Source organism: Poromitra crassiceps (genome assembly GCF_964638095.1).
Source record: "Poromitra crassiceps genome assembly, chromosome: 2".
NCBI lineage: Eukaryota > Metazoa > Chordata > Actinopteri > Beryciformes > Melamphaidae > Poromitra > Poromitra crassiceps.
This window is the reverse complement of record NC_139624.1, coordinates 33,314,964-33,325,989: the sequence shown is the minus strand read 5'-3', so window position 1 is coordinate 33,325,989 and position 11,026 is coordinate 33,314,964. Positions and strand designations below refer to the sequence as shown.

At 45.0% G+C, this 11,026-nt stretch overlaps 1 protein-coding gene across 4 annotated transcripts in view; it reads left to right on the top strand.

Moving 5' to 3' along the window:
• Positions 1–11,026, top strand: part of dock4b (dedicator of cytokinesis 4b) — a 246,388-nt gene that overhangs the window by 137,818 nt on the left and 97,544 nt on the right. For all 4 annotated transcript variants that reach the window (XM_083632225.1, XM_083632228.1, XM_083632227.1 and 1 more), the window contains exons 13-16: positions 2,829–2,954; positions 5,369–5,493; positions 6,986–7,148; positions 8,536–8,642. In XM_083632225.1, coding sequence (XP_083488351.1) covers positions 2,829–2,954; positions 5,369–5,493; positions 6,986–7,148; positions 8,536–8,642 — 521 coding nt within the window. The remainder of the gene's footprint in view (positions 1–2,828; positions 2,955–5,368; positions 5,494–6,985; positions 7,149–8,535; positions 8,643–11,026) is intronic.

Here is an 11,026-nt window from a genome sequence, read left to right as displayed (position 1 = left end):
ATAGAACACATGATTTTAAAGACTCTTGTGGAGTGTCTTAGTCCAGTGGTTCTCAACGTGGGGTCCGGGGGCCATCAGGGGGCATCCCAAGGGGTCCCCAGTAAATTGATGAATCGTTAAACTTCATTGTTTTATTTAAAGAATGATTATATAATGTGAGACCGACTATTTTATTATTATATTAGTTTCTCTGTTATCTCTCTTCCTCCAATACAGACAGTCATGGAGTTCTAGACAAAATCATATCTAACAATAAAAATGTGGACTAAAGTAGTGGTCCTTGATATGAAAGGTTGAGAACCAATGCCTTAGTGCCTCCCTCTGTGTGTCTGTGTGTGTGTGTGTGTGTGTGTGTGTGTGTGTGTGTGTGTGTGTGTGTGTTAGAGAGCTGCGCGGGCCTGAAATCTCGGCCCGAGCCCCCCCCGGCCCGTGACATGCAGGCCCGTGCCCGACCCGGCCTGGATGAGTCATGAAATTAATTGGCCCGAGCCCGTTGCGAGGCCCGACATCAATATCACGATATGACGACACATCTCTCTCTCCCTCTCTGTGCATGCTGCCGCGCCGCTGAACTCGTTGGTCCAAAACGTTGCTAGACTGTGTTGCCTTTAAAGACAAACACTGCAGCTTTCTCTCTGTCTCTCTCTCCCCCTCTCACACACGCTACCGTGGCCTATCAACATCCACACATGTCTCGAGAAAGAGAACGTTAGATCGTTTAATTGCCAACAGCAACAATGCCCACAAACTGAAACATTATGTCACTCAAGCATATCGAAATTAAAACAGCAGACTTACCGTTTATAGCTGCATTGAATAACGTCACATTAGTGTCCTCACAATGTATGGTAGATGGGTTCGTTTTGAACAGGTTGAAATGAGCTTTCCCTACTGCAGTGGGGACTGTTTAACTCTCCCCTCGCAAACTTTGTTTTATGTCCATCGATCTTATTTCTCTCTCTCACGACACGGACACGGACACGCGGCTTGTTTTGTTGTTGTTTTTTACGCTGACAGTGACAGCACGCTGACTGAACGGTGGATTGTGGACTGGAGTGGCAGACTAACGTCACGGTGAGGGTGTGTGTGTCTGTGTGTGTGTGGCTGTGGATGGGCGAGTGTCTGTGTAGTGTGCGCTCCTCCTCTTTGTCTGACTGCTCTGCTGTGTAAAATCAAGCGAGTAATACAACGTTATTTTATTTAATTATTGAAAAACGGCCCGACCCCGGCCCGGCCCGGACCTATTAATTAAAAAAAAAGAAAAAACGAGCCCGGCCTTGGCCCGTATTGGCAGGCCCGAGGGGCCCGCAGCTCTCTTTGTGTGTGTGTGTGTGTGTGTGTGTGTGTGTGTGTGTGTGTGTGTGTGTGTGTGTGTGTGTGTGTGTGTGTGTGTGTGTCTGTGTGAGTGTGTGTGTCTGTGTGTCTGTTTCCCTTTGTTTTTCGGAGTTGTCACCAGCTGTTGTGTAGTTTGACATTTTGTTGACAGGTTTTTGCAGTGGAGTCACATCTCTGTGTGGACTCTCATCGACTGAAACCTCTCAGAGCTAATGAACCATTTCACCACTGCTTCTTCCACCTCACTGAAAACACCCACAACACTCTTCATCATCCTCATCATCATCATCTCCTCCTGTCTCTTAGTCAGCGTGTGTATGTGTCGCTCCTCGTTCTCCTCCGCACACTGGTGGTGCTTGAATTCACCTCTGCTGACATTTGGAGTTATTGCATAAGGATATTGAATGGAGGCGATGGTGTCTTTGTTCATCTTCTTAATAAGAGGTGCGCTGGCTGACTCATGCTCTGTTTGTGTTCTTCATACTGTGTGTATGGGTGTATTTGTGTGGGCACAGGTGCTGAAGTCCTGTGGCTCACACACAACTGCTATGAAACTTTATTCCCTAGCCTTTACAATATGGGAGTGTTTTATATGACTAGTATTAGAGATATGATATATTTAGTGTTAGAGATATGATATCTTTAGTATTAGATCTTTAGTATTAGACATAATTACATATATATTTAGTATTAGAGATATGATATCTTTAGTATTAGAGATACAGTATGAGATCTTTAGTATGAGAGATATTATATCTTTAATATGATATATATTAGATCTTTAGTATTAGACATATATCTTTAGTATGAGAGATATGATATCTTTAGTATTAGAGATACAGTATGAGATCTTTAGTATGAGAGATATTATATCTTTAGTATTAGAGCTATTATATCTTTAGTATTAGAGATATGATATCTTTAGTATTAGAGATATGATATCTTTAGTATTAGAGATATTATATCTTTAGTATTAGAGATATTATATCTTTAGTATTAATATATTATATCTTTAGTATTAGAGATACGATATATTTAGTATTAATATATGATATATTTAGTATTAGAGATATTATATCTTTAGTATTAGATATATTATATCTTTAGTATTAGATATATGAGATCTTTAGTATTAGAGATATGATATCTTTTGAGTATTTTAATGTGTTGGCTTTGGTTAAGGATATGGGGGTGAATGCAAATCAAGTGGATGTCCTGACATGCCTCAGGTTGCTAATTACATTTTTCTTAATTACTAACTATTAATCCCTCAAGGGAATTTCAGTTTGCTTGCAGTTACAGTCCTGCTTTCTCCCCACTACTTCTTGATTGTGTGTGTTTTCCCATGCCATTCCATATTGTAATGCTGGTGTGTGTGTGTGTGTGTGTGTGTGTGTGTGTGTGTGTGTGTGTGTGTGTGCGTGCGCGTGCGCGCGCCTGCATTTGTGTGCGCGTGCCTGTGTGTGTATGTGTGTGTGTGTGTGTGTCCTCAGGCCTGGCCGTGGCTCTGCAGCTCCTCCATGGGGACATAGAGCAGCTGAGAAGGGAGTACATGGTCCTCTTCACCAGGGGCGTGTCCATCACCAGGAAACTGGGCTTCTCTGATATCATCATGCCAGGTAAGCTTCTCTCTCTCTCTCTCTCTCTCTCTCTCTCTCTCTCTCTCTCTCTCTCTCTCTCTCTCTCTCTCTCACACTCACACACACTCACACACACCACACACACACACACACACACACACACACACACACACACACACACACACACACTCCACTTTCAGAGACATAGAAAGCATCACCTCTACTAACCTAAAGGCATGCGTACACTTGAGAGCCATATCTGAATTCCACCTAAGGGTGCCACTGTTGTTTCAGGTAGACAGGGATCACTTAGAGGGCTGCTTCTCTAAATGACATTTTGTAGGAACACAGACGCCTGACCAGACCCTGAGGCTTTGCAAAATGGAGTCTGGTTGCCTTGGTTACACATGTACTGTACATCCACTTGAATGTAAGATAAAACACAGAGACTAATTACAGTATAACTAGGCTACAAAACACTGTAGGCCTACTGCACATACACATCATCCACTTATGTGAGAGGGACTGGTGTTTTGGGTAACAATTAGGCCACGGCCGTTTTAATAGTTTTAGAAGATTATGCTTATTTGAATGTTCTGAAGCTTAGTTCGCTGATAAGTATTTAGTGCGTGCGTGCGTGCGTGCGTGCCTGCGTGTGTGTGTGTACAGTATGTATAGGGTAGATTGTGGATATATTCAGTCTGAATAAGCTTTCTAACAAACTGACTCTTTGTCTATTTGTGAAAGATGGGCATCAGGGGACCGTTTTTTTGATACTGTACATGCACAGAAAAAGAGGACTCACAGACTGTGGGTCCCTCTGTGCCTCAATAACACACATGTATGTCCGCCGTGTCTTCCTTTGTCTTTGACTGCAAACCCTTCATGTTGAGCGCTCGCACCCATTCTACCAGTGCAAGTGTGCCCCTGGGCGAGGGAGACTCTCTCTCTCTCTCTCTCTCTCTCTCTCAACCCCTCACTCTCCACTTCCCTTTTTCCCATTATACATTAGCAAACTGCCCCAGTCTGTCTATCTTCCTGCATTGTGTGTGTGTGTGTGTGTGTGTGTGTGTGTGTGTGTGTGTGTGTGTGTGTGTGCGCTGTGTGTGCCTATGTGTGTATTAGTTAAGCAAAAGTACAGTATGTGTGTGTATAGAATGTCCCAATGTTGCCATGGTTACTGTTGTTAAGAGCAGAAAATCAATCCTGGCTGTAGAGATAGAGATATGATAAACACACACACGCGCATGCACGCGCGCGCGCACACACACTCACACATGCACGTGCGCACGCGCACATACACACACACACACACACACACACACACACACACACACACACACACAGGATGTATAGGGAACCGGTCTTACAAATGTCTGACGACAGCATGGCTGTACAGGAAACAGGCTTATGTAGTATCCTCTTTCTTACACCACTGTGTCTTCCCGTGTAGAAGTTGACATCATGGCATACCTTGTCCTGGCCCAGAGACACACTTTGCACATTCAGCTGCAATAATAGTAACAATTTCATATAGAATGTCCCTTAGTGGTATTATTTTCCCTCAGTGTGTTCTATCACACAAACCTCCATGTTTTAGGCTCTTGCAATGAGGAACTTCATGTGCAAGAAAAGGTTTTAGTGTCTTCTCGTCATCTCAAAGACAAGCTTCCTACATTCTGCTCCATATAAAAGTCCCTATCCAATGTCTCCACATTATTTTCCCTCACAGTGAGCATGCATCATAGCGCACACACGCACACACACACACACACACGCACGCACGCGCACACACACACACACACCTCTCTTTCCTCACAGTGTCTATGGGCCACATCTGTATAGGTCTGTCTGCCTGCCTGCCTGCCTGTCTGTCTGCCTGCCTGTCTGTCTGTCTGTCTGTCTGTCTGCCTGCCTGCCTGTCTGTCTGTCTGCCTGCCTGTCTGTCTGTCTGCCTGCCTGTCTGCCTGCCTGTCTGTCTGTCTGCCTGCCTGCCTGTCTGTCTGTCAGAATAGAAGCTCTTCCAGCTAATAGACAGCACAGCTGGTAGTAAGACTATGTAGTTCTGCAAAGGTCTTTTCCCTTTTTCCAGAATGCTTTCTTAGCATTACTAGACGTAATGGAGGCAGTGTCTGTGCCTCTGTGTGTCCTGTGTTGACCTCATCACCCCTCGACTGTGTGGGGGGTGAATGACAGGGTCAAGCCAACTTCGCTGACGCTACAACGGCCATGTCTGCTCCTTTTAGCTGACAGATACGCTCAACTTTTCCCATTTGATAAACTTGTACACAATACATCTTTCAACATTTGAGGGAAAATGGATTTGAAATCTTGTATATTTTGATGCTTGAAGGTTAGATTTCAGGTAAAAAAAATAGCATTATACAGAATAAACTTGTCTAAAATGCTGGTCTGTATGCATAATCAATGTCTTCTGGTCCCTTTCCCCACAGGGGAGATGAGGAATGACCTTTACATCACACTGGAGAAAGGAGAGTTTGAGAAAGGCGGCAAGAGCGTGGCCCGGAATGTGGAGATCACCGTCTATGTGCTGGATATCGATGGGCAGGTCCTCAAGGTAAAGAGACCTTTATCACCGTCTATGTGCTGGATATTGATGGGCAGGTCCTCAAGGTAAAGAGACCTTTATCACTGTCTATGTGCTGGATATTGATGGGCAGGTCCTCAAGGTAAAGAGACCTTTATCACTGTCTATGTGCTGGATATTGATGGGCAGGTCCTCAAGGTAAAGGGACCTTTTCATCATTCTGCAACACATACTGTTTGACTTGTGTCAAAATCCAGTCAAATCCATTCAGGAATGCTGGCAAACACATATTCTTTCTCCTCGGCTAGAATGCGCGGTATCACAAAGTATCAGTTATTTGATCATAGAGGAGACCATAGTGTTGGTTTTCCTTTCTCAATGTACGGTAGTGTCTGATTAGATCTGTGGATGTATATGATTAGAGGAGTGCTAAGGATTTATGTTATCTATTATACCTATGTAAAGACGTTTAAAGGATAGAAGATAACTCAAGTCCTTAGTCGGCAAAATCTTCAATCCCTTGTTTCCACTCATTGTGTAAGAGCAAGTGTTACTTTTTTCTAAACACAGGAAGTGTTATTTTGGAGCCAAAACTCGTAATTTAAATATCTGTGACCCAGATGAGAGTGAAGTGTCTCTCCAGTGTGTTGTCCGTTTCTGCTGCAGCGCTGTGGCGGTCTGCTTCTGTGTGGTTTCCTGCCTCGCCTCGCCTCGAAAATAGAATCACATCTCACACTGCTGCTACCGCCTGGCACGCTACACACACACGCACGCACACGCACGCACGCACGCACACACACACACACACACACACACACACACACACACACACACACACACACACACGTATTGAAGTCCATGTCATTCTCACCGTATTGACATGTGTGCAGTGAGAGCAAGATGGCTCAATATATTGATATAGAGTATGTGTATGTATAGTATGTGTGGTTGTGCTTGTGGACGAATTTGCACACCATGTGATGCTCATTTTGCAGCTTCTCCGTCTCTCGCCTTTTCGTTTGTGCCTCTTATTAATTTATTCTCTTCCTCCAAACTCCCTCCTCACCTGACCCCGACCCCGACTTCTCAACTCTTCTTTTTCTTTTCTGGCTCTCCCGTTTCTCTTGCGCTTCTCCCTCTCCCTTCCTTCTCATCTTCTCCCCCCTCTACCTTCCCTCTCTCTCTCTGTCTCTCTCCTCCCTCTCTCTCTTCATTTTCATCTTCTCTTTCCCTTCTTCTACCCCCCCCCCATACCTTCCCTCTCTCTCTCTGTCTCTCTCCTCCCTCTCTCTCTTCCTTCTCATCTTCTCTTTACCTTCTTCTCCCCCCCCCATACCTTCCCTCTCTCTCTATCTGTCTCTCTCTCCTCCCTGTCTCCCTTCCTTCTCATCTTCTCCCCCCGCTACCTTCCCTCTCTCTCTCTCTGTCTCTCTCCTCCCTCTCTCTCTTCCTTTTCATCTTCTCTTTCCCTTCTTCTCCCCCCCCCCCATACCTTCCCTCTCTCTGTCTCTCCACCTCGCAGAGTCACGTGGCGGCTGGCTCTGGTGAACCAGGCGGTGATGAGTACCACTCCCTGGTGCTGTACCACAACAACAGCCCGCGCTGGGGCGAGCAGATTAAGCTGCCCATCCCGGTGGACATGTTCCGGGGGTCGCACGTCCGCTTCGAGTTCCGACATTGCTCCAGTAAGGAGGGGGGGGGGGGGGGGGGGGGTGATAGGGATTTATTTATCTGGGGAAAGTCGACTGAGAGTACTTGCTCTTTTCCAGTGACAAGCCCTTTGGGGGGAAGATTGAGCCTCATCAGCAGAAAATATAATATTCTTATCACTGCTGGCTGTGGTAGCATTGCTACCCCAGGGCTGCCTCCCTTGTCTAATATAAGAGTCTAATTTAGGCCTGTGGTGACACCAAAACACACCGGGACAGCCTGCCTGAGGAAATACCATTAGCAAACTCTTCAATTAAGACCAAACTGAAACGAATTGTTATACGGTTGCGTTTAACTGCTTTGTTTGTTGGGGTCCAGAATGCTTCCTAAATTGTGCTGAGGGAGGCGGTAAGGACCTGTGTCAGCAGTGCTATACTTTGCTTTATTATGGCTCCGTGTCTGCTGATATGTTTTGCTCTTTTAATTTGATAGCAATTTGAACTCTTGCTTTAGTAGCAGTAGGAGTAATAATAGTAGCAGCACATTAGTAATATTATTGCTGTAGTAGGCACTTGTTGAAGAGCTGCCTCTGGTTTTGTTTTTCTCTCCCTTGTTTACAGTGTGTATAACCCTGAATTCCTAACAAGCCTTCTAACCGTTATGTTGTATAATAGCATAGTCTGCTTGGAAGGCTATATACAGTATAGGAGGGATGTCCAAATGTTACATGCTGCAAACTGTACCTGGCCTGGCAAGCTAAGCTAAGCTAAGCTATGCTGAATAACACTATCTAATCTTTTCGAATCTCCAATGGAGTGAGGGCCTGTGTATAACTGTTGACTACAAGTCCTACTATAAGTCCTACAGTACAGTCCTTTTCTGAGAATACTGTATGTCATCCTTCAGTTATAGCCCACGCAAGCACGCACGCACACATGCACACACACACACACACACACACACACACACACACACACACACACACACACACACACAGGCAGTGATGCAGTCTGAACTCTAACAATGGAAGACTGGTAGACATGGCCTAAATGAATCACTGGTGTTGCAATGGAAGGAAGTGGAAACTTCTCTGGCACTTCACATCTCACTTCCTAAGAGCCGTGTGCACTTCCAAAAATATTCTTAACGCAGCCAATAAATCACATTCTATTTGGCCATCATGTAAATTATGCCTCTTAAAGCTTCTTAAAGAAACAGCAACCCATCAGGCATTTTACCGTCAAACAGGAACATTGGGCAGAATGTCTATTCCCCTTATATTATATTTAGTATTTATATTGCAAACGATAATACGGTAAAAGCAAAACCATACCCTTATTGCCCCTCTCCCCTCTTTTTGTATATTTTCCTGTATTTGTGATGCATTGGAATCTAATGTGTCCATGTGTTGTTGTTTGACAGCTAAAGACAAGGGGGAGAAGAAACTTTTTGGCTACTCCTTTGTTCCTCTGATGCAGGAGGATGGCAGGACTCTGCCAGATGGTACCCACGAGCTCATCATCCACAAGGTAAGGCCTGCGTACCCACACCACCACAGCTTTGAAGTCGATCGGATGAACGGTTCTCGAGATAAACTGCTTTTTTGTCTTGCCAGTAGGTGGCGCTATGACTATGCCTGTGTCCGAATTTCACAAAATTTGCCACTGCACTCCGTCAGGTTCCCCTAAGTGACTCTGGTCTGAGCTACTGACTCTCCTCCACGCTCCTTCCCAACATGCAGGGGGGCCGTCGAAACGACCAATAGACAAATGGCTACATACATTCACGGGTGAAACATCTACTGGGGTTGGGTTCAGTGTCAACACAGTCATTATGGACAGTTCATACTGTACTTTTGCTCTGCAATATCTCCTCAGAGTCCAACATTTAATCCTGCTCCCACACGGTCAAGTTTGTCCACATTTACACACATTCCCCCATGTGCTCTCATGGAGCTCCCGCGGCTTTCCTTCACACAGCCAAAGCCTGCTAGGGAAATGGCTCCCGACTTGCTAGAGAGGGCCTCCTTCTAGCCAGGCCAGCCAATCATATTTGCCCAAACACATGACAGGCCAATAACATTTACCCTCATTCATCCAAAATGACAGCTTACAATTGACAGTTAAACCAACCAATGACCGTAACAATTTCTACAGTGTAATTAAATATTGAGCAGGAGGGTGTTCTGTCTTCCAAGATATTTCAAGCTATTCAGCCTTAATCAATATGTTTTCTTGTCCACTTTTGTGTCCGTCTTCCTTGACACATTTGATGACATATCTTATGACCTTACCTTGGAGAATGAATAAAGTTCCATTGTCAACCTGCATATTGATAAAATGCCACTTCCCAGCTCTGTCACATGAGGACACTACAGTGTCCAGCCATGCTGTTATCACTGTTTAGTGCCATGGGATCCAGCCAGGCTGTTATGACTGTTTAGTGCCATGGGATCCAGCCATGCTGTTATCACTGTTTAGTGCCATGGGATCCAGCCATGCTGTTATCACTGTTTAGTGCCATGGGATCCAGCCATGCTGTTATGACTGTTTAGTGCCATGGGATCCAGCCATGCTGTTATCACTGTTTAGTGCCATGGGATCCAGCCATGCTGTTATCACTGTTTAGTGCCATGGGATCCAGCCATGCTGTTATCACTGTTTAGTGCCATGGGATCCAGCCAGGCTGTTATCACTGTTTAGTGCCATGGGATCCAGCCATGCTGTTATCACTGTTTAGTGCCATGGGATCCAGCCATGCTGTTATGACTGTTTAGTGCCATGGGATCCAGCCATGCTGTTATGACTGTTTAGTGCCATGGGATCCAGCCATGCTGTTATGACTGTTTAGTGCCATGGGATCCAGCCATGCTGTTATCACTGTTTAGTGCCATGGGATCCAGCCAGGCTGTTATCACTGTTTAGTGCCATGGGATCCAGCCAGGCTGTTATCACTGTTTAGTGCCATGGGCTGACAAACAGCTCACATGACTTCATAACAGTCTGACAGGCCTGTGAGTCATGTCCGCTTACGTAAGACTGCCAAGCTGTTAGGTGTGTGTGTGTGTGTGTGTGTGTGTTTCTGTGCGTCTCTCTCTCTCTCTCTCTCTCTCTCTCTCTCTCTCTCTCTCTCTCTCTCTCTCTCTCTCTCTCTCTCTCTCTCACACACACTCACACTCACTCACACTCACACTCACACACACACATGCACGAACGCATGCATGCACTGCTGTGATGGTAATAGATTTTGTGAGTTTTATTTTTCTCGGATCGATTGTTTCGATCCAAATCTTACATCTCATCTTTGGACCATATTTCACATGTGCAAATTGTCCTGGTTCATTGATACCACAAGTTGATGGCTGTTGTTACAGGGCCTTCTGTCTGGTCTTCCTATTTTAGTATCCCATATCACTTTTCTGTCTATCTTCTGCATTTCGCCCGCCTGAAGAGACTCGTAGCGCTCATCATTCCACACATAAAGCTAAAGTTTTGACACATCAAGTGACTAAAGCAAATTTTTCTTGGATCGATTGTTTCGATCCAAATCTTACATCTCATCTTTGGACCATATTTCACATGTGCAAATGTGCAAATGAAGTGGCTAGCATGCCCAATTAAAATGGACTGAAAGGCCTTCTGGGGTGTAATTCAGAGTAATTGAAGACTCCATGCTTTTCTTCAGTTGCAGGCTATAAGGCTGTATGGAGAGACATTACTGTAGTAAGCTTTGTGGTGGACAGAGAGGCATAGAGTGCACACATATGTTTAGCTGGCAGTGTGGCAGGCCATTGAGCAACATACTGCTGATTTATTTTGCTGTTAGCTAGTTTGTTTCAACATTTTATAAAGAACGCTTGGTTACTTTCCATTGCCCTCTGTTGCCGTCTTGTTGCCAGATTTGGGCCGACCAA